Genomic DNA, 24,188 nt, shown 5'->3' on the forward strand with positions numbered 1-24,188 from the left:
TTTATCCAGGAACTAATTACTAGGATAAACTGTAGTGACTGAATGTAATATAGTTTCAGGTAGTGGTAGATTTAAAAATTGCGAATGATAAGACCGTTGTTCAAAATAATTTATGGACAAGTGAGTTGTAGGTATGTATTAAAAGGCTCTAGTGGGGACTTCCCTGGTGGTCCACGCTAGAAGCGTATGACTCCACGCTTCCACTGCAAGGGGCATGGGTTCAATCCCCGGTCAGGGAACTAGGATCCTGCATGCCACGTGGCATGGCCAAAAAAAAAGAAAAAGGCTCTGTTGTTTAAGGTGCGGAAAGATTGGTAGAAAGATTGGTAGAAACTCTTCCTTGAGCTTTACTGGTTCTTGATAACCTAGCTTTGTAACATATATTATCCTTCAAAGTGACTTCTCTAGCCTCTGGGCAGTGAGTATTAGAGTTGGAACATTAGAGCATTAGAGTGGCTGGATAAAGTAAGAGGATGGATAATAAGGAATGCCATAAGAGAGAGTAAACTTTAACTAGAATGTTTGATTGTTCGTTACCTCTTGCTTTATTCTTCTAATATGTAAATAACAAAGATATGTTATAGGTACTGGTGTTTCCTACCATGATTGTGTGTTAAGCAGCTATACTTAGTAATAAATTTTGAAGATAATGCAATTTTAGACCTTAAATGCCAAAACTTTAATCTTATATGTGCATTTCTTAGAAATGTAAGCCTGGGAATTTCCTGGTGTTCCAGTGGTTAGGACTCTGTGCTTTCACTGCCGAGGGCGCAGGTTCAATCCCTGGTTGGGGAACTAAGATCCTGCAAGCCTCGAATGTGCCCCCCCACAAAAAAAAAAAAAGAAAGAAATGAAAGCCTGATAGATTGTTTTTATTAATAAATGTATCATATAAAAGTTTAAATGTTATTAATGACTTATTTGTAGTCCTATAAGTTAATCTTTTCTGGCCTAGTGATATTTATAGAATTAGAGTCTTTTACCTTATATTTCACTCATCTAGTTCTGTAACACAAACTGCCCCCCAAATTTAGTGGCTTAAAGTAGTAACTCTATTGTTTTTCATGCTGCTTTTGGTTGGTTGGACTCAGCTGATCCACTCATGTGGTGTTGGCTGGGATCACTCATGCCCCTGAATTCGGCTGGGAGCTCAGCTGGGGTAGCTCAAGTAGAGGATTATATGGGCTTTTCTCTCCAGCATGCTAGTTGGACATTTTCATGGTGGCTCAGGGCTCCAAGAGAACAAAATTGGAAGTTACAGAGCTTCTTAAGTGCTAGGCTTGTAACTTACACAGCATCACTTGGCCACATTCTGTTTGTCAAGGCAAGTCATAAGGCTCACTCTCAAGGAGAGGGGAAATAGTTACTCCACCTCTTAATTGGAGAAGTGGCATGTGAATACAAGAATGGGAGGAATTATTGTCAGCCCTCTTTACAGACAATATGCCACACTTAGTATTACATTTTTGTCGTACAAAAACATTTTTAATCCTAAAATTTAAATGGCAGAAAATAGCAATCATATCTTTCTTTTTTGACCTGATTTTAGATAGTGATAGTTCTTCCTGGCAAATTAACAATAACTGTTTGCTGAGTTGTTTAGAACCACTAATTTCTAGTAAGCAAATAAAATTTGTATATTTTTTTCCCTAGTATTGACTGTGCAGGTATTTTGAAACTCCGCAATTCAGATATAGAACTTCGAAAAGGAGAAACTGATATTGGCAGAAAGAATACTAGAGTACGACTTGTGTTTCGTGTACACATCCCACAGCCCAATGGAAAAGTCCTTTCTCTGCAGACAGCTTCTATACCTGTTGAATGCTGTAAGTGAGCCTGTGATATTTTAAAGTTTTGTTTATAATAGGTTATTTTCTGTTTTGTTTATAATGTAATGTTTGGATCAACAGTAAACTGAGGGGGCTTCCCTGGCAGCACAGTGGTTAAGAATCCACCTGCCAATGCAGGGGACATGGGTTCGAGCCCTGGTCTGGGAAGATCCCACATGCTGCGGAGCAACTAAGCCCTCTTGCCACTACTACTGAGCCTGCACTCTACAGCCTGTGAGCCACAACTACTGAGCCCGTGTGCCACAACTACTGAAGCCGCACGCCTAGAGCCCATGCTCCGCAACGAGAAGTCACTGCAATGAGAAGCCCGCGCGCCCCAATGAAGAGTGGCCCCCACTCGCCACAACTAGAGAAAGCCCGTGCGCAACAAAGACCCAACGCAGCCAAAACTAAATGATAATAAATAAAATTAATATTTTAAAAAAAATGTTTCCAAAAAAAAAAGTAAACTGAGGGCTTCCCTGGTGGCGCAGTGGTTAAGAATCCGCCTGCCAATGCAAGGGACACAGGTTCAAGCCCTGGTCCGGGAAGATCCCACATGCCGTGGAGCAACTAAGCCTGTGTGCCACAACTACTGAATCCGCACATCTAGAGCCCGTGCTCCGCAACAAGAGAAGCCACTGCAACCAAGAGTAGCCCCCGCTCGCTGCAACTGGAGAAAGCCTGCATGCAGCAACAAAGACACAACGCAGCCAAAAATGAAAAGAAATAAAATTTTTTAAAAAGTAAACTGAAGCCCAGGGTCTGGATAGCTGGTGTGATTTTCTTATATTGAAATAAGCTATGTGTTTAGGTGGAGGAGTACTGATCTTGGAGTTAGAAAGTGGCTTCTCATTATAATTTGACCCTAGGTAGCCTGTGTGGCTATAGACATTCTCTTGACCATAGTTTTCTTACTCATAAATGAGGAAGATGGGCTTGATGACACCTGAGGACCAAATTATGAAGCTATGATTCTGACATTAAGTGTCATTGATACTTGGTCATCTTTGTTTCATTAAAATGTTGGAAGATGCCTGTCTCTGCAAGCTGACACTTCAGCTGAATAGGGACTTACAGGATTTTTGTTTTTGTTTTTTTTACCATAAATTTATGTACAACACCAGGTTGAGAAAGTGAATGCTTTTTCCCTGGTTTTTCAGAGCCAAGAAATGAGAAAAGGCCTAGAACCTGATATCTACTCAAGCCCTTGAGAACTGTGGACCTCTGGCAGGTTAGCTGATAGGACTGAAATATTGAGATTGCAATTTAGATTTTTAGAGCACAGACTTAGAAGTGTTCTAATTCCATGTCTTAATTTTGTGTAGGAGGAAACTGAGGCACAAGTATCTGAAGTGCTCCTCCCAGGTTATTTGCTTGTTGGTGTGACAGAGCTGTGGCTAGAACACAGGTTTTCTTAGTACTCTTTTGATTATGTTATATCATTTTATTTCTGTTAACCACATGCATTCTTAATTTGGGATCATACCTACTGTATTACTTTTCTATTTCCAGTCGACTGTGGGAATCACTGAGCAAATCCATGGTAATAGAATCACTGTAGAAGTAATTTTTATATTAATTTTTAATAGATAATACAGGTACATGGTACAGAATTCAAAAAGAGTAAAAGAGTATAGAGTGAAAAGTAAATTTTCAAGTCAGCTAGTTCCCTTTCTTAGAAACAGCTATCATTGCCACAATCTTTGTTACCCTGCCAGACAAATGCCCATTTAAGCACATATTTCTCTAATTTTTAGCAACATAATTTAAATAATTTAAGTTCATAGAGTAGTTTGAGTTTTTGAGATGAATTTACTCTAAAATTATTCTGTTTTCTCTTTTAGTTTATTAAATTATTGTGTGATTATTGTTGAGAGTATAGAAAATGCAAAATGGTACAAAGAGTAGCATTAAAATCTTTTTTGTAATATCACTTCTCTGAGATAGTCACTATTAACCTTTTTTTGGATTTTTTTCCTTTTTTTTTTTTGGTCTGTGTGTGTGTGCACATGTGCACGCACACAATATTTGGTAGTTATAGTGGGAGTTTTCTCATATAGTTAAATATTCTTCAAAAATGCTTTTGGCACAAGCATAATATTTTATTATGGCTATGCCACTTGGTGAACACATTTTTGCTGTTACTTTGAATGAACTTGTGATAGCTAGTTTCCACTATAAATATCTAAAACTTGAATTAGTCTTACTCCGTAGGCTAGTCAGTGCTTGTTTTTATGCCCCTTCTTTGTGAGCCATTTAGAACATAAGTAAGGACATAAGTGTTTTCTGAGATCTAGATTTGTGCTTGGTATTTTCTAAGTTGTAGCTCATCCTAAATCCCAGACCCATCTCCTATGAAACATTCTCTTTGAATAGGGCTGGGATCCTAATTCATATACCTTTTGTGTCTTATTATTAAATAGTTGGAAGAGAGGGAATTCCCTGGTGGTCCAGTGGTATAGAATCCGCCTTGCAATGCAGGGGACGGGGGTTCAATCCCTGGTCAGGGAACTAAGATTCCACATGCTGCAGGGCAACTAAACCTGTGTGCCACAACTACTGAGCCTGCACACCTCAACTAGAGCCCGCGTGCCACAAACTACAGAGCCCACGCTCCTTGGAGCCCATGCGCCACAACTAGAGAAGAGAAAACCCACACACCACAACTAGAGAGAAGCCTGCGCATGGCAACGAAAGATCCTGCATGCCACAACTAAGACCCAAAACAGCTAAAAGTAAATAAAATAAATAAATCTTCAAAAAAATAAATAGTTGGAAGAGGCATAGTCAGGGACTGCATGCTTCATAAAGGCAGTCAAGTTGTTTAAATTTCTTTAAAATGTTGTTCTGGCCAAACAAAACACAGCTGACCCTCAAAGCCACCAATTTTCCACCCAAGTAGTAGGACTAAAAATAGACCTGTTTCCAAAATGTGAAGAAGAAAGTATAATCCACCCTTTTTGTTTGTCTTAATCCAGAGAGAAACCTAGTTATTGAGGCATTTGGCAGGAATAAACCCTTAGAGAACCTAAGCAGTCAAAAGAAGTATAATGTATAGCTTGAAACTCAAGCATTTTTTTAAAAAGGAAAGAAAAGCCAGAAGTAGGATCTCCAGAAAATACAGCAACTTGAAATCAGTAGATATTAGAAAAAGGCAGCAACAAGGAAAAGTTAATAGTTTACATAATGACTTGTAGGCTTTAAGAAAAATTATGTTCCCATACCCTGGGAAGGAAGAGTATAGTGCACTAAGAAGTATTTATGTTCATTTTTCAAAATTCTGTATTGAAATGTGTACTTCGTGTATACTTCAGTTATTTAGAAGATGTCCAAAATGTAATCCTGATGCCTCACTGATGATCTAGTTATTTTCTTGATGAAAGAGCTGCTTGGTGTTTGTCCTTTAGAACTTGTCTTCTTTTAATTGTATGCAATATAATTATGCATCTTTGGATTTAATTTGCTTTTTATAATTATATTAAATTTATCAATTTTAACAGACAAGTTGTGGGGAAGAAATGTAATAAGACAAGCTATAAAGAGAAAAGTGGATGAGGTGAATGTGTTGGAGTCAATATAAGTTGTAGGCATTAATTAATTTCTCTTTATTAGTTTCTCTATAGTTGTAGTCTAAGAAAATTATTTAAAATCACATGACTCTAATAAATCTATTTTGTTTTCTAAATAGCATAGCTATTTTAGTGGATATTGTTACCATTGCCTTGCATTTTAAAAATCCAGAGTTACTTCTTTTATAGCTAGACTTTGTCATTTACATATGAAAGAGTATAAACTAATATTTTGTTTCTTCTCAACTCTTAAAAAAAAAAAACAGCCCAGCGGTCTGCTCAAGAACTTCCTCATATTGAGAAGTACAGTATCAACAGTTGTTCTGTAAATGGAGGTCATGAAATGATTGTTACTGGATCTAATTTTCTTCCAGAATCCAAAATCATCTTTCTTGAAAAAGGACAAGGTAAATAATTTAAGATCTGAGTTGACTCAGACATAGAAAACAAACTTATGGTTACCAAACGGGATAGGAGGTGGGGAAGGATAAATAGGAGTTTGGGATAAGCAGATACAAGCTACTATATATACTATATATACTGTATAAACAACACGGTCCTAATGTAGAGCACAGGGAACTATATTCAATATCTTGTAATAAACTATAATGGAAAAGAATCCGAAAAAGAATAAATAAATATATATATATACACACAACTGAATCACTTTGCTGTACACCAGAAACTAACATAACGTTATAAATCAACTATACTTCAATAAATAAATAAATGGATAGATAGATAAATAAGATTTGAGTTGATTGAACTCAGACTAAGGGGCAAAAGGTTAAAGTGAGTTATTCAGATGTTTCACTGACATTAATCACAAAATAGTTTTCTTAAAGCTATAGGCATCATTTACACAGATTTTACTGTAAACCAAACATTTATTAAATTTTCATATGAATATTAAGTTCTCATTAAGGATGTCTCAAAAGTAAAAGAGGGCTTCCCTGGTGGCGCAGTGGTTGAGAGGCCGCTTGCCGACGCAGGGGACACGGGTCCGTACCTCAGTTCGGGAGGATCCCACACGCTGCGGAGCGGCTTCGCCTGTGGGCCGTGGCCGCTGGGCCTGGCGTCAGGAGCCTGTGCTCTGCAGTGGGAGAGGCCACAACAGTGACAGGCCCACGTACCGCAAAAAAAAAAAAAAACAGAAAACAAAAACAAAAGTAAAAGAATCCCCCAATATTTCTTCAAGAGAATTGAAAATATAAGTCACACAGAAATTTGGACACAAATGCTTTTAGCAGCATTAATCATAATAGCCAAAAAATGTAAACATCTCAAATACTTATCAACTGATAAATGGATAATCAAAATGTGATATATTCATACAATGGGATATTATTTAGCCATAAAAAAGAATAAAGTACTGATTAATGCTGCAACATGGATGACCCTTAAAAACATTTTGCTAGGGACTTTGCTGGTGGTCCAGTGTTAAGACTCCACACTCCCAATGCAGGGGACCCAGGTTTGATCCCTGGTTAGGGAACTGGATCCCGCATGCTGCAACTAAGAGCCTGCATGCCACAACTAAAAGATCCTGCATGCCTCAACTGAGTATCCCACGTTGAGGCACGCTGCAACAAAGATCCCATGTGCTGCAACTATGACCTGGTGCAGCCAAATAAATAAATCAATAAATTTTTTTTAACTTATTAAAATTAATTTAAAAAATAAAAACATGAAAAATCTCAAACAACCTAACTTTACACCTCAAGGAACTAGAAGAAGTACAAATGAAGCCCAAAGTTAGTAGAAGGAAGGAAATAACAAAAATTACGGCAGAAATAAGTGAAATAGAGACTAAAAAGACAATAGAAAATATAAGTGAAACTAGGAGAGGGTTCTTTGAAAAGAGAAACAAAGTTGACAGACTTCTAGCTAGACTCACCAAGAAAAAAAAGAGAGGACTCACATAAAATCAGAAATGAAAGAGGAAATATTACAGCTGATACCACAGAAATACAAAGGGTCATAAGAGACCACTGTGAACAATCATATGCCAAAAAATTGGACAGCTTAGAAAAAAATGGATAGATTCCTAGAAACATACAACCTACCAAAGACTGAATCATGATGAAATAGAATATCTGAGCAGACCAAATACTAGTAGGGCGATTGAATCAGTAATCAAAACCTCCCAACAAACAAAAGTCCAGGATCAGACAGCTTCACTGATGAATTCTACCAAACATTCAAAGAAGAACTAATACCAAGCCTTCTAAATTTTTCCAAAAAAACAGGAGAGGAGGGAACTATCCAAACTCATTTTTTGAGGCCAGCATTACCTTGATATCAAAACCATTACAGGCCAATATACCTGATGAACATAGATGCAAAAATCTTCAACAAAATATTAGCAAGCCAAATTCAGCAGTACTTTAACAGGATCATATACCATCATCAAGTGGGATTTATTCCAGAGATAGACGGATGGTTTAACATTCACAAATCAGTCAGTGTGATACACCACATTATCATGATTAAAAAAAGCATTTGAGAAAATTCATCATCCATTTATGATTAAAAAACTGTTGGGGGCTTCCCTGGTGGCGCAGTGGTTGGGAGTCCGCCTGCCGACGCGGGGGACGCGGGTTCGTGCCCTGGTCTGGGAGGATCCCACATGCCGCGGAGCGGCTGGGCCCGTGAGCCATGGCTGCTGAGCCTGCACGTCCGGAGCCAACGGGAGAGGCCACAACAGTGAGAGGCCCGTGTACCGAAAAAAAAAAAAAGAAAACTGTTGGGCTTCCTTGGTGGCGCAGTGGTTGAGAATCCGCCTGCCAATGCAGGGGACATGGGTTCAATCCCTGGTCCGGGGAGATCCCACATGCCGCGGAGCAACTAAGCCTTCATGCTGCAACTACTGAAGCCCACGAACCTAGAGCCCATGTTCCGCAACAAGAGAAGCCACCACAGTGAGAAGACAGTGCACCTCAACGAAGAGTAGCCCCTGCTCACCTCAACTAGAGAAAGTCCACGTGCAGCAACGAAGACCCAACACACCAAAAATAAATAAATAAAATAAATAAATGTATTAAAAAAAAAACCTTAAAAAGCTGTCAACAAAAAGGTTGTAGAAGGCAGGTACCTTAACATAATAGAGGCCATATGTGACCAGCCCATAGCTAATATCTTAATGGTGAAAAGCTGAAAGCTTTTCCTCTTAAGATCAGGAAGACAAGGATGCCCACTCTTGCCACTTTTATTCAACATAGTATAGGAAGTTCTAGCCAGAAAAGTTAGGCAAGAAAAAGAAATAAAAGGTATTCCAATTGGAAAGGAAGAAGTAAAACTGTCACTGTTTGCAGATGATGTGGTATTATATATAGGAAGCCATAAATCTCTGTCAAAAAAACTGTTAAAACTAATAAATTCAGTTAAGTTGCAGGATATAAAACAAATATACAAAAATATGTTGTATTTCTATATAATAATGTACTATCAGGAAGAGAAATTAAGAAAATATCATTTACAATTGCATCAAAAAGAATAAAATACCTAGGAATAAATTTAACCAAGAAGGTGAAAGACGTATGTATCAGAAACTACAAGATGTTAATGAAAGAAATTGAAGAAGACACAAATAAATGGAAAGATATTCTGTGCTCATGGATTAGAAGAATTAATATTGTGAAAATGTCCATATTACCCAAAGCAATCTACAGATTCAGTGCAATCCCTATCAAAGTTCCAGTGGAATTTTTCATAGAAATAGAACAATCCTAAAATTTCTGTGGAACTGTAGAAGACCCCAAATAGCCAGAGTAATCTGGAGAAAGAAGAGCAAAGCTGGAGACATCACACTCCCTGATTTCAAACTATATTACAAAGCTATAGTAATTAAATTAGTATGGTATTGGCATCAAAACAGACATATAGATCAATGGAACAGAATAGAGAGCCCAGAAATAAACCTACATGTATATGGTCAATTAATATAAAACAAAGGAGCCAAGAATACACGATGGGGAAAGAACAAGTTTCTTCAATAAGTGGTATTGGGAAAATTAGCCACATGCAAAAGAATGAAAGTGGGCCACTCTCTTAAACCATACACAAAAATTAACTCAAAATGGATTGAAGGCTTGAATGTAAAACCTGAAACCGTAAAACTAGAAAAATGCATAGGTGGTAAGCCATAGCATAGGTCTTGACAATGATTTTTTGAGTCTGACACCAAAAGCAAAAGCATCAAAAGCAAAAATAAACAAGAGGGACTACATCAAACTAAAAAGCGTCTACACAACAAAGGAAACCATCAACAAAATGAAAAGGCAACCTACTGAATGAGAGAAAATATTTACAAGTCATATATCTGATAAGGGGCTACTATCCAAAGCATATAAAGAGCTCATATAGCTCAATAGCAAAAAAGCAAGCAATCCCAATTAAGAAATGGGCAGAAGATCCCAATAGACATTTTTTTCCAAAGAAGATCACAGATGGGCAACAGATATGAAAAGACGCTCTACATTGTTAATCATCAGTGAAATGCAAGTCAAAACCATAGAGAGATACCACCTCCCACCTCTTAGAATGGCTGTTATTAAAAAGACTAGAAAAAAACAAGTGTTGGCAAGGATGTGGAGAAAAGGGAATCGTTGCATACTGTTTGTGGGAATGTAAACTGGTGCAATCACTACAAAAAAATATTTTGGAGGTTCCTCAAAAAATTAAAAGTAGAACTACCATATGATCTAGTGGTACACTTCTGGGTATTTATCTGAAAAAAACAGAAACACTTAACTTGGAAAAAACATATATACCCCTGTGTTCATTGCAGCAGTATTTACAGTAGCCAAGGCTAGGTTAAGGACCCTGACCTCTGTGCTCTTAGTACATCCAGAATGCACCTTTATTAGTTATTGTAACCACCACATTTCATTATAATGAACTGTTTATATTTACCTTTCATCCACAAACTGAAGGCAGGGTATCCTATCTCCATTATCTCAGCAACCCAAAGTGCTTGGCATGTTGGGACCCAGCAGATGATTGCTGAACTGAGCTGTAGTTCTGAGCATTTGTCTGTAGTATTTCTTGTGCACAAGGGTAGCTCTTAGCTATATTGGACTGGAAGGTGATAGTCACAATCTAGACAGCGTTTCATTGAGTCTTCTGATATTTTCACAGACCAGATGAAGTCATGCTAGCTGTGAAGATACTTGTATGGGTTAGTCACTGGGTAAATGCCCATGACATAAAAAGAATGCTGGAGTGAGAGCTCTAGTAGCAGGTGGGGCTTTCCCCAGGTAAATAATTCACTTGGGATGAAGAGACAGAAAATGTGCTGGCCAGATCTTTAGGTGACACAAATCTGGAAAGCCTAGGAAATAGTTCATAAGACCATCAGTATCTAAGAAGATCTTGACAAGCCAAGCAATCCTAGAAAATGAAGTCTAGTAGGGGGAAATTAACGTAACAAGGGTTGGGGGTTAAAAAAAAAAAGCCAGCTGCATAAATACACAGTGTGGGAACTTGAGCTTGGCAGTAGGAAATGTGGCAGACAGAGGGACACTGCTGGCCACACACTAAGTATATGAGTCAGCATGGTGTAGCTGCTCCAGAAAACTTTTATTAACAGAGACACAGCATCGCCACAGAATTTGGCAAGAGCCTCAGTCACACTCTATAATTTCTGGATCATTTCTCACCTTTTCTACTCAGTCCTGAGCCTGGTGCATTTGGAGGGAGACGGTCACACTGGAGGAAAATTCAAAGAAGAGTAACCAGGAAGGCTAAAATATTGTTTAAGGGATAAATGCAGAACTGGGGGTACTAGCCAGCAGAAAAGGAGACACAGGCAAACAGAGCTGCTTTTAAACATCTGAAGTGTTGTCTCACAGAAATGCTCAAGATTTTGGGGTGATGGCTATAAGGAATAGTGCTTAGACCAGGGTTGGATACTAGTAGGAGACAGATGTCGTCTATCATGAAGATAGATGCAATTTTCTAGCAGCAGTTACTATTCCAAAGATGAAATGGGTTACTTGGTTAGGGAGTGAGTTTCCCATTACTTAAGGCATACAAGCAGAAGTTGACCACCACTTGATAGAGGTGTTTTCAGAAGATTTTCAAACATCACTTAGTAGAATAAACTCTCTGGGCCCTGTGAACTTGGGCAGCCCAAGATCTTTCTCCACATTTTTTCCCCATGGGTACACATTTTATTTTCATAATGGAAGTCAGCGAGATAAAGATTCCTTTTGCCAATAAATTTGTGATACTAAATACATTAGATTTTGTATGCTTTTTGACTTGAATTCCTTTTAACTGTAAATTGTTTCTGTCAATAGATGGACGACCTCAGTGGGAAGTAGAAGGGAAAATAATCAAAGAAAAATGTCAAGGGGTAAGAAGTTTACTTGTTTAGAAATATGTAAGAAACTTAATGAGAAAATTGGATAATGCTGCTTTATGGTATAGATGAGGAATCTTACCTGTTGAGTAATGGAAAAGTAAATTAGAATTTTTAGAAGTTTGGATGTGAGATAGATACTTTCCTGGTACTAAAATTAAAGTTTAAGAAAGATAAACAGTTGGGTGTCTTTCTTCCCCGATTTTGTGTATAGGAAAGGAGAAATTAGAAATGAAAGATTATTAGAAGGTTCTTATACTGAAGTTATTGATTTATTTCTCTGAATTCAGTGAAGAGATCAAACAAATTCAGTGAAGAACTTATATAGTGGGCAAAAAATAGGAGGAGGACAAGCCGTCGGGGGGTTGTGTATTTAATACACTACTTCCAACTCCTTCACATTAAGCCTTCCAGGAATCAGCACTGAAAGTTGTGGTCCCTTCATCCTGGTTGGAATGAAGACAGAATTTTTTCTGGGCTAGATAGTACCACTTCCTACAGTGCTCTCCAAAGACCTAGAGAAGTTAGATTAAGGATTGCAGTTGAGGACTTCCCTGGTGGTCCAGTGGTTAAGACTCTACGCTGCCAATGCAGGGGGAGTGGGTTCAGTCGCTGGTCGGGGAACTGAGATCCCTACATGCTGTGCGGCGTGGCCGAAAGGTTAAAAAAAAAGGATTGCAGTTGATTTGGGGCTAAAAGTTTTCACCCTGCATATGTAAAATTATTCTTAATATAGATGCAGATTTTGTGTATTGCCAGTTTAGAACATTTTGATTATAAAGTTTAAGATAAGGGAGTTCCCTGGTGGTCTAGTGATTAGGATTCGGTGCTTTCCCTGCCATGGACCAGGCTCAATCCCTGGTTGGGGAACTGAGATATCCTGCAAGCTGCACAGTGAGGCCCCCCCCCCAAAAAAATGTAAGATAAGAAATCTAAACTGTAACACAACTTGGGAACTATTAAACTTGATTAAAAATGAGAACAGACTTCCACTTAAGATGTATAGTAATACATAATATTTATTACAGCAAAATATCTGGCTGTATAATATGTAAGACTTTTGATTTCTGCTACAACTAGAAACCCAAGTGGGTGAGTGAAAAGCAATTTCTCCCTTAATGGTTTACTTGAAAGAGCTTTTCTCTGTTAAGACTGAAGTATCCATAGAGTAAATCTCCAGATGACTTATATACCAGTTTATTCGCATAACGAGCCTGAATAGTTAAGACTCATGAGACGTGTTGAGTTTAGCAGGTGCATTTCATTTTTAGTTCTGAGTGTAACACAATCTTGCTTTCCATGCTCCTTAGGCTCACATTGTCCTTGAAGTTCCTCCATATCATAACCCAGCAGTTACAGCTGCAGTGCAGGTGCACTTTTATCTTTGCAATGGCAAGAGGAAAAAAAGCCAGTCTCAACGTTTTACTTACACACCAGGTACGAGGAGTTGTTGTGATGGTTTACTATAGAGCTTTCTTTCATAATGAATAAAAAGTTATTCAATGAATCCTGTATTAGAGTGTTTAAAGGTAGGGTCCTTATAATCAATAAAAATCCCAGTGCATGCTTAATCTGTAAAGTTTGTATTGACTTTAAATATTAGATCTGATAGAAATTGTTATTTTGTAGTCACTTATTATAAGGAAATTAAAAGATTGTATCAATAGATTTGAAGTCTGTTTTTCAGGAGTTATCAAAAATCACCAGCACTGTTGGAATAGTAGGTGTTTATGAATATGTGTGAACTTCCCTTGTGCCCTTCCAGTGCCCTTAGCACTGCAGAAAGGCAGTGTGCCTGTTTCATAGTGTCTTCATCTCAACCATTCCCAATCAAAACGGAAAATGTGTCATTAAATTTTCATTTGGCAAGCAGCAACTGTAGCATATATTGACTTTGTGGGAATATAACATTGATGGCAGAATTCCTGATTTTATAGAGACACCATAACAAAGGAGGCTTTCACACCTTTTTCTGCAGCAGTTCTAGTGCTGTAATTTTCCAGATCTGGATTGTGACACATAAATATTATATGCAGTAATTCACGCTGATGTTTACATACTTAGAGAACAGACATTTATAGAGGTCTTCTCTGTGTTAGGTGCTGCATTTGTCACCAGAACATATAATGATAAAAAAATCATAGTGAACCTTATTCTTCAAAACTTGTTGTAAAAACTTTTAAATGGTTTATAGTAAATGAAAAGAACAAACACATGAATTTGAGAGGGTATTGGTTATTAGTCATTCATTTGTCATCATATTCTTTAAAGCCTGGCTGTATTTCATTTAGAGCCTCTGAAGGCCACTTATATTCCAGAATCTGAAAATTATTATTACTTGATCTTGTTAATATATTACTTGGTAATAAAATATTTCAGATAATTTTCAAATAGAATATAAACCTTTGAAAACAAAAGATTTTGATTAGCCATTTCATTTACTCATTAATTCAATAAGTGTTTAAGGGTGCACATTAGTTGGGTAAAACCTCTCTTAGCTTCTCTCATGGAGCTTATAATCTAGTGGAACAAATAGAAGCTAATAAACCTCTAAATAAATAAATTACTTACAAATTTGTAATTAGAAACAGAGATAAGGAATGTTAAGGAAAGGGAAACAGTGCTGTGGGTGAAAATAACAGAGGGACCCTTGTCTAGGCTAACTGGTTGTGAAAAGACTTCTATGAGGAGTTGAGAACTGGAAAGTAATAGTAATAGTTTATAATTATGTAACATTTACTCTGTTTTAGTACTGTTCTAAGACCTTTCTGTATTCATTTAATCCTCTTAATAAACCTATGCGGGGCTTCCCTGGTGGCGCAGTGGTTGAGAGTCCGCCTGCCGATGCAGGGGACGCGGGTTCGTGCCCCGGTCCGGGAAGATCCCACATGCCGCAGAGCAGCTGGGCCCGTGAGCCATGGCCGCTGAGCCTGTGCATCCGGAGCTTGTGCTCCACAACGGGAGAGGCCACAACAGTGAGAGGCCCGCGTACCGCAAAAAAACAAACAAAAAAAACAAACCTATGGGATAGGTTATTGTCTTATTTTACAAATGAGGAGACTGAGTGGCTAAGTAATGTGCCCAAGGTCTCCTAGAGCCAAACATCATACATAGGCAGTCTGGTTCCAGAGTCTGGGCTCATAACGTATCCTAGACTACATCTGTTTATTCATTTATTTAGTAAACATATAAAGCATTTAGTGTGTGCTGGGTGCTATTCTCAGCAGTTTATACATAATAACTCATTTATCCTCCCATAACCCTATAAGGTAGGTAGTGTTGCCCTTCCCATTTGGCAAGTGAGTGAACTGAGATCACACAGCTAATAAAGGCAGAGGTGAGATTTTAATCCAGGCAGTGTGGCTGTACAGTCTATATTGTTAATTATTGTTAGATAAAGTGTGGGAGAACATTCCACATAAAGGCAGTAGCATATGCAAAGGCCTTATGGTTGGTTGGATCATAGAGTATTAAAAGAGTTGTAAGAAGTGAGTTTTAATAGGGAGGTGACGTGATCAGATTTGTAATTCAAAAATAATTTTTCCCATATTTCTTCTGTCACTTTAAAAGATGTCATTGACCAGTTTAGTCTTTTCTCAACTTACTAACTGTGGAGGGTGAGATTTATATGGGAGAGGCCCAAGAAGGTTAAAAAGGTGATTCAGACAGCTAGAGTATTTTGAGTATACAGAGGAGAGAGCATCAGTGATGATAAAGAATATCAGGTTTCTGTGAAGGTTGGGAGAGGATAGGATTTAAAATATGCAAGTTGCAATGGACCTTAAATGGGAGAAGGAACAAGAGGGAAGGTAAAGGAGATGAACAAGATGGATATACATTAGGAAGGTTTACAGATTTAGTAATGGAGAGTTTAGGGAGTTTCCATATGATAGCTTCAATTTTGTTTCTGTAAAGAATGACCTGAAGTCTCCTATTGTGAGCAGAGAGAGGGCAATGTCGGTGATTTGGCAGTTTAACAGTGTGGAGAAGTTTGAAAAAGTTGTTGTAAAGAGGGAAAAGTAAGTTACCACAGACATGTAATAGGATTCTAGGCATGATCAAAGGGCACCTTTGATGTTGATATTGGTTAATTTATGGATACTAATTAGCTCTGCTATGTAACTTTCTTAAGCAGCACTCAGATTCTTCAGGGCAGGTGGTAAAATATGGATAGTAGAGCTCTTCCAGGGTGAGAGTTACTAAAGACAACAGGGTCCAGGAATGTTAGAAAATTCTTTTGAGATAAGGAACTATAGAATCTAACTTGAATAAGAAAGGAGAGAGCTTCTAGAATTGGGGTAAAAAAACAATAGGGTCGGGTTTCCCTGGTGGTGCAGTGGTTCAGAGTCTGCCTGCCGATGCAGGGGACACGGGTTCGTGCCCTGGTCCGGGGGGATCCCACATGCCACGGAGCGGCTGGGCCCGTGAGCCATGGCCGCTGAGCCTGCGCGTCCGGAGCCTGTGCTCCGCAATGGGAGAGACCACAACAGTGAGAGGCCCGCGTACCGGAAAAAAAAAAAAAAAAGCAGCAGCATTTAAGAAATCAAGAATGACAAGTAAATAAATCCTCACAGAAAAGTATTAGGATCACCAAAAAAAACCAAAAACAATAGGGTCAACATGTTAGAGGTGTTGATTACTACCGTCATAGTGGTGGTAATAGGCAAACAGAAAGGAGCAAATATAATGCCTTTACATTTTCAGCTCTTGAATTGAGAGGACAATATAAAGGCAGAGTCCTAGAGGGCATTACATGTAAGAATGGAAATCAATGGGACTCCAGAGTGCAGGGAGATATTGGATTGGACTGGAGCTGTCATAACTGGCTTTATGGTTGACAGAATACAAATCAGGTGGCACACACTAATGAAGGAAGAGTGGACACAGGACACACAGGAGTGTTTGACAGTCCTTATTCTGGTTGATTACTGCCTTTTGTCTGTAACATTTGGCTTTTTTCACTTTTTTTCTGAAGTGAAATTTTGAATAAAGTTTTTACAAAGGCAAATACATAACTGAATTTTTTTAAAAGACAAGTTGAAAAAATTTTTTTAAAACATCCATATTCTCTTCCACTGTCATTATCTCCTTTTAGATCCTTTTGATCCATATATAGATACATCCTTTTAAAAATAGAAATGGGGGCTTCCCTGGTGGCGCAGTGGTTGAGAGTCCGCCTGCCGACGCAGGGGACACGGGTTCGTGCCCCAGTACGGGAGGATCCCACATGCCGTGGAGTGGCTGGGCCTGTGAGCCATGGCCGCTGAGCCTGCGCATCTGGAGCCTGTGCTCCACAACGAGAGAGGCCACAACAGTGAGAGGCCTGTGTACCGCAAAAAAAAAAGAAAAAGAAAAATAGAAATGGGACCATGCTATATTATATATACTAATTTTGTAACCTGAACATTTTTATTTTTCCTTATCAGCAGATAGAATTTTGATAGCTTTTTAGTATTCTACTGTATGACCCTTTGTTATTTTAGAATTATTGTGTTTGTCTTTTTAATTTTATGAATTCTTTATATTAGAGATTTTAGCCATTTGTTTATGTTGGGGCAATAATTCCTTTTTAAATTTTATAAAAGTTTTAGATATTTGTAAGTTGCATGTTTTTTATTAAAGGATTTGTTAATTTGTTTCCTTTTTGGCAACCCCCTAGCAATAGGGGTCTGACCAATATCAATATCCAATGGAGGAATAATCATTAGCTGCAAGTGGCTGATTTAAAAAATTTTTTTTTAAAATTAGGGATTGTGTTTAGTATTATTTGTCCCACAATCCATTTACTTTGTAGAATGAAGACAGTTAGCGGCATATGTGTATGATTCACAAATTACCCTTACCGCAGATGGTAATAGAGCACACAGCCCTTCCTTAGTGGTGCTGTCTGAACTTCTGCCCAGCTTCTAGCTTCAGAACTTCCAATGTGGGAGACTCTACCCCCACCCTAGAAGAAATGTGTCTCCCTCTGAAGCCCAGCAGAAGTTATTTGTACTTGGGGGTACCATCTGAGCTCTGGTTTTTGGCATCATGGGGATTTTTCAGAGCAGCATTAGAGCCAAACTCTTATGTATAATATTTTGCCTGTGGAAGGGTATATTCTGTGTTCCAAATAGTTGACTGGACAAACTGACTTTTGTATTGTGGTTGTTTTGATTGGGAGAAAAAGCATGCCTTACAGTCAGGAGATCAGATCTCAGCTCTGCCACAGACTGTACCTACTGATTAACCTCTATAAAATGAGGGTATAATACTAAAGCAGTGGTTTTCATATTGCTTAGGTTGTTTATTCTTCAAATAAAATCTTATGCAAAAAGCCAGTATATGAAAAAGGATGAAAGCCAGCTTGGGTGCTCTCTTTGCACTGGAAAAGGAAATCCAGAGCTCTTTCTCTTTACATCCTGTTCTTCTACATCCACCACTTCAAGAAGAGTGTGAGGCTTCTCATGGTTTGAAAACCACTAGACCAGTTGATTTTTTTTTTTTTCTGGATGCCTCTGTTCATCAACATTCTAAGTTTGAGAATTAGCATGTATAATACAAAAGGTAGAGTTACTCTGTTTCTAAAACTCATCTCATTGTAGGTATTATAAGATCTGTTTAACTGTATTTCCCTCCAAACAAGAATAAATTACCATAGACCAGCAGTGAGGACTTCTTATGGTTTGGTCAGGTTGGAGTCTGAATCTCTTATAGACAAAAAGAGTGATACTTGATTTGGCAGAATGGAAATGCATTCGATTTAGTAGAGCAGAATTCTCAATCTGGCTACCCAGATGTCAGTCAGGAACATAGAAATAAAGATTGGATCATGCAAAAAAGATGGATGTTATGCTGTAGTTTTCAGTCCCTCTGTCTCCTTTTTAGTGCATGATAACCAACCACTTATGTAACCAAGGGCCCCACCTGTTCCATTCAGGATTAAGGGATGAGAGTAGGCTTTCTTGGATATTCTCCTTCCTTATGTAGAAATATGACTCTGGATATAGGATTCACTGTAGTTTTCTTAAGACCAGAGTAGGAGCTGAAGTAGAAGACAAAAAAATCCAGTAGTCCAAGGACAAAGTTCTATTTCTGCCAAAGTCAGAAGAAAAGTAAGTGCATCAAGACATTAGGGGGAAAAAAAAAGAAACGAAAAAAAAAGACATTAGAGAGGTCAGGAGCCAATAGACACAGTGAACCATACTTGAAATACCTGAGCAAGAATCAGAAACTGGATGGAGGTCTGGGTCAAGAACATGAGCATTGTGGCAGAAGCAACAAGATTGGTGATATACCTTTCTCTCAGTCCTTAGGGTTGTTGTCTCATTGTTAGAGGTGGGCTCACCAGTTGCCAGATTTAGAGGCTAAAGCAGATGAATAATGAACCTATCCTGTTCTTCTAAGAAGCCAGAGCAAAGTGCAGAACTCAAATGCACCCCAAACAACTGCTCCATTAATTACCTCTTCTACAGTAAAATATACCATCAGGGCTATCTTAATTCTTACCTTCATTTTCTCAGATTGAGACCATGCTTATGTGAAGAGACTTGTACTTGGCAAAGGTTTAATAAATGGACAGATGAGATTTGACCTTGCTTTGGGTCTCATTATTTTCCTTTGACATAAAATGGAGTTTCTTATATTTTGTGAAGATCATGAAAATTTTAATTATGTTAATTTTTAGTACAAACTTGGAAGGAACAATGAGATGTGAATTTAGGAAAATTATTTTTAAATGTATTATAGCACTTCAATAGGAGGCTAAAGTAGATAATTTTTAGAAAAATGGACTGAAGTGCTTGCCAAGAGAAACAATGACATCAGTTGTTTTGACACAGTAAATTAACGGCTCTTTTCTGTTTTGATATGCATATTAAATAAAATAAGCAAAATGCATTGATTCCTACTTTAAGCAGTCCTTTCATCAAGTAGACTCAAACTAATTCATGGATCTGCTACTTTTCTAATGTCATAAAGGATGATGATTGGTATTTGTAACCTCTGCTTGCTTGGTGGAATGGTGAAGTAGAATTTCCGTTGGTAATACAGTATACTGCAGTGAATAAAAGCATGGACTTTGGAGGCAGAAAAACCTGTGTTCAAGTCCTTATGATACCACTTAGCTGCTGTGAGATCTTAGTGTCTTTAATCTCCTCTTCAGTATACTCACTCATCTATAAGGCAGGGATAATAATAATCCCTACCTCATAATGATCTTGGGGTTTTTAAGAAATTATTTATTTTTAAATAAGTAATATATATACATGGTGGAAAACATTCAAAAGGCCCCAAAACTTAGACAGTAAAAAGTAAATCTTCCTCATGCTCCTATCCCCTATTCACCTAGTTTCCCTTCCCAGCAATAAACACAACAGTTATCAGTTTCTTGTGCATCTTTCCAGAGATATCCACACATATATAAGCAAAAACATGTGTACATGTGTATATGCGTGTGTATATATACATACACAATATTTTTCGCGAATTGTGACATATACACATGTTCTGCAATTGACTTTTTTTTTACTTAACAACGTGTCTTAGAGATCTTTCCAATATCACTTCATAGAGATCTATGCAGTATTGGTTTTTTTCTTTTTTTTTAACTTGAATACTTTTGAAGCAAGAACCACTCCATGTTGTCTTCTATTTACTGGTTTCACATATTTTATATTATCTGTCTTCCCTGAAGGCATTTGAGTTTTCAACCCCTGGCTTGTGTGTGCACTACAGTTGTGTAGCCTAGAATGAAGGCCTTTCATAATTATTTTATGTATTATGTAATAACATTTGCATTAATAACTTTCTTTTCAGTTTTGATGAAGCAAGAACACAGAGAAGAGATTGATTTGTCTTCAGTTCCATCATTGCCTCATCCTGTCCAGACCCAGAGGTCTTCTTCAGATACAGGACACCTACATGACAGTGTACTGTCTGCACAGAGAAGCTTGGTTTGTCCCATCCAGCTAACATATGCATCCATGGTAACCTCAACCCATCTGCCACAGTTGCAGTGTAGGGATGAGAGTGCTGGTAAAGAACAGCATATGATACCTTCTTCAGTTGTGCACCAGCCTTTTCAAGTCGCACCAACACCTCCTGTAGGGTCTTCCTATCAGCCTATGCAAACTAATGTCGTATTCAATGGACCAACTTGTCTTCCTGTTAATGCTGCCTCTAGTCAAGAATTTGATCCAGTTTTGTTTCAGCAGGATGCAGCTCTTCCTAATTTAATAAATCTTGGCTGTCAGCCACCATCATCCATACCTTTTCATTCTTCAAATTCAGGCTCAACAGGACATCTCTTAGCCCACACACCTCATTCTGTGCAGACCTTGCCTCATCTGCAGTCAATGGGATACTGTTGTTCAAACACAGGACAAAGATCTCTTTCTTCTCCAGTGGCCGATCAGGTTACAGGTCAGCCTTCCCCTCAGTTACAACCCATTACGTATGGTCCTTCACATTCAGGGACTGCTACAACAGCTTCCCAAGCAACCTCTCATCCCTTGGCCAGTTCACCACTTTCTGGGCCACCATCTCCTCAGCTACAGCCTATGCCTTACCAGTCTCCTAGCTCAGGAACTGCCTCATCACAGTCTCTAGCCACCAGAATGCATTCTGGACAGCACTCAACTCAAGCACAAGGTACAGGCCAGGGAGGTCTTTCTGCACCTTCATCCTTATTATGTCCCAGTTTGTGCGATCCAGCTTCATTTCCACCTGATGAGGCAACTGTGAACATTAAACCTGAACCTGAAGAGCAGGAACCTAACTTTTCTACAATTGGTCTTCAGGACATCACTTTAGATGATGGTAAGTTCATCTTTATGCTTTGAAGCAGTGAAGATCCAGGAACTTCCTTCCCTTAAGAGTCATGAGAAAGTTACCATGGATTGTTTATTGGCATATGGTTGGGCTTTTTAATAAGTTGTTTTTACTAGAAATATGTTGATATATGACTCGGAAGATAGACATGAACATATATGCTTTAAAGTCTATTTTACCACTTATATCTGTTGGGAAGGGTGAGACCTTGAGTAATAACCTACCACCTATTTGTGATGGAACTGAAGATGTGAGCTTTTATTGAGCATTTTCCCTTTCAGAACATACAGTGAGGTCACAGTGTCTAGAGAATGGAATTCATAAGTGTTAATTCATTAAACCTTTGCAAGGCACAGAGTTAAATGCTAGGAATACTAGAAAGGTATGAGGATAGAGTTCTTGTCCTTGAGGAGACTCACACAAGTAAAGAACCTGCTTCTCTGGCCCTGCCAGCTTGCTGAGTCAGATAGTGGTGATGGTACAAGACCGGACTGGTTTGCTGCTGCTGGTACAGCTGTTGGCACCATGATAAAAAGAAGCTATTTATGTAAATGTAGCAAGTTGGTATGTAGACCTCTGTTTTTATGAAATCATAAATTGGACAGCAAACTCTGGAAATTAATTATTTTAATAATTGAAAATTCCCCCAAGGTAGGATTTTCAGGTAATAATTTTAGAGTTTATACTTGGCTTTGTCATTTATATGGTAGTGAAATTTTGTCGAAATAGGAATTCAGTGAAAGCTACCTGTGTAAGTGTTGTACAATATGAAAAATTTGAAACATGGACACAGAATTTTAATTCTCTCTCTGATTCTGTATTAATCTGTAGAAAAGTAACTCTAGGTCAGCCATCTCCTTTATACATCTGGAGAGACTATTTACTACTTAGTTGCAAAGCTGGTTTTAAATTCCAAACATAAGGGAAAAGGAAGGTATATAAAATGATAAAATGTGGGAGCCCCCACCGTAGCCCCGACCTGGCACCAGGGCTTTACTGTCAGATGAGTATATGAGGATACAATGATGCAGTAGGTCTTAGTCACTTACAACCAAGATATAAAAGAAGCACATTGGGAGATCAGCAAAGAGATGTGAAAGATTCTATTAGAAGGATTCAGAGAGGCTTCCTTGAGGAGATGACTTTTAAGCCAGTCTTGGAGGATGAATATATTTTTCAGTAAATAAGGATCAATCACTTCTTATCCTTTTGGCTAAGAACAAGTGTAGTATCAGTAAATGAGAATCAAAGGGAAAACCAGACAACAGAAGCAGAAACATAGAGCTATGTCTGGGAAAGCATGATTTTCTGTGGCTGGAGGGCAGATGGCATAGTGGAGGACGGCTTTCAAAGCCACAAGGGGATATGCCAGGTCATTTGTGTATAGACAGAAGGTATAGCTGTAAACAAGCAAAACCCACAATTTGCATAGCATTGTTATCTAATTTAACTCTTACTGATTCTCTAGGTAGCTATATTTAGAGAATCAGACTTTCTGAAGATCACATAACTGGTAAGTAGCAGAGCTGAGACTGGAGGCAGGTCTTTTCAGTCTAGTCTTTTTCTTGCAGTACTACAGCTGCCCCCCAGCAACAGCAGGCCGTGATGGTTAGAACACAGCACTAAAGGGGATCCCCCAAGCTTTTTTAATTCCTAGAGAATAGTGGAACATTCTCTAGGAATGCGTGTGCAGAATTTCACTGCACGAATATATGTTCACAACAGCATCTGATCTGTCACACTTGTATTGCTTTCAAGGTTTGTGTTTAGAATTTTAATCCCTGAAACAAAGGGTGAGACCTGGAGTGTGATAACCTACCACTTCAGTGATGCCACTGAAAACACAAGATTTATTAAGCAGGTCTCATAGCTGCTGGGTATTCCAGCGCATTTTCTTTCCAAATGAAGACTGTTTTTCTAAAAAGAGACCAAAGCTGGAACCTGCTCTTTCTAATTTACCACAGATTGAGTGATTTTGGGGGGGACAGCAAATTGGAAAGAAAGGCTTTATGGAATTTTTATTTATTTCATCTTTCGAATGTGTCAAGATTCTTTTGAATATGTGAAGATATGTTGCAGAAACAGAGAATCTGGAAAAATGAGGTCTATGAGGGCAAATACAAAAGCAATTTCATTTTTGTTCCATTCACAATTAAGCAAAGTTCCCCACAGAGGACAAGGACTGGCTAATGAATTCCCTTATTGCCACCTATCAGGAGACTTGATAGAAGCTCAGTGGTGGCACTTCCCTGGTGGTCCAGTGGTTAAGACTCTGCGCTTCCAATGCAGGGGGCATGGATTTAATCCCTGGTCGGGGAACTAGGATCCTGCATGCTGTGCGGTGCAGCCACAAAAAAGCTTAAAAAAAAAAGAAGCTCAGTGGTGCTAGCAGTAATTAAAGAGGGGGTGGGAGAACTAAAATACACTCCTGGGCACCTCAGATTATTGGATGTATAATTTTTGCAATTTACATTTTGATGCTGTCAAATATCAAATGAATTTTTGATGTTTGCCAACTGACTCATTGATTATGTTATTTGGATTTGCCCTTTTTTTTGGGATTTACCTTTGAAGGTAAACTAGAGGCTTAGAAAATCCTACAGTTCTGCAGAG

General features: G+C 38.4%; 1 protein-coding gene across 4 annotated transcripts in view; it reads left to right on the forward strand.

Annotated features, from left to right (window-relative positions):
• NFATC3 (nuclear factor of activated T cells 3) overlaps nt 1–24,188 on the forward strand; it is a 133,700-nt gene that overhangs the window by 82,347 nt on the left and 27,165 nt on the right. For 3 of the 4 annotated variants that reach the window (XM_060132606.1, XM_060132607.1, XM_060132608.1), the window contains exons 5-9: nt 1,654–1,826; nt 5,668–5,808; nt 11,704–11,759; nt 13,076–13,202; nt 20,562–21,563. In XM_060132606.1, the coding sequence (XP_059988589.1) occupies nt 1,654–1,826; nt 5,668–5,808; nt 11,704–11,759; nt 13,076–13,202; nt 20,562–21,563 (1,499 nt within the window). The remainder of the gene's footprint in view (nt 1–1,653; nt 1,827–5,667; nt 5,809–11,703; nt 11,760–13,075; nt 13,203–20,561; nt 21,564–24,188) is intronic. The other variant, XM_060132609.1, reaches the window with a different exon arrangement.

The sequence above is a fragment of the Lagenorhynchus albirostris genome, chromosome 19 (assembly GCF_949774975.1).
Source record: "Lagenorhynchus albirostris chromosome 19, mLagAlb1.1, whole genome shotgun sequence".
NCBI lineage: Eukaryota > Metazoa > Chordata > Mammalia > Artiodactyla > Delphinidae > Lagenorhynchus > Lagenorhynchus albirostris.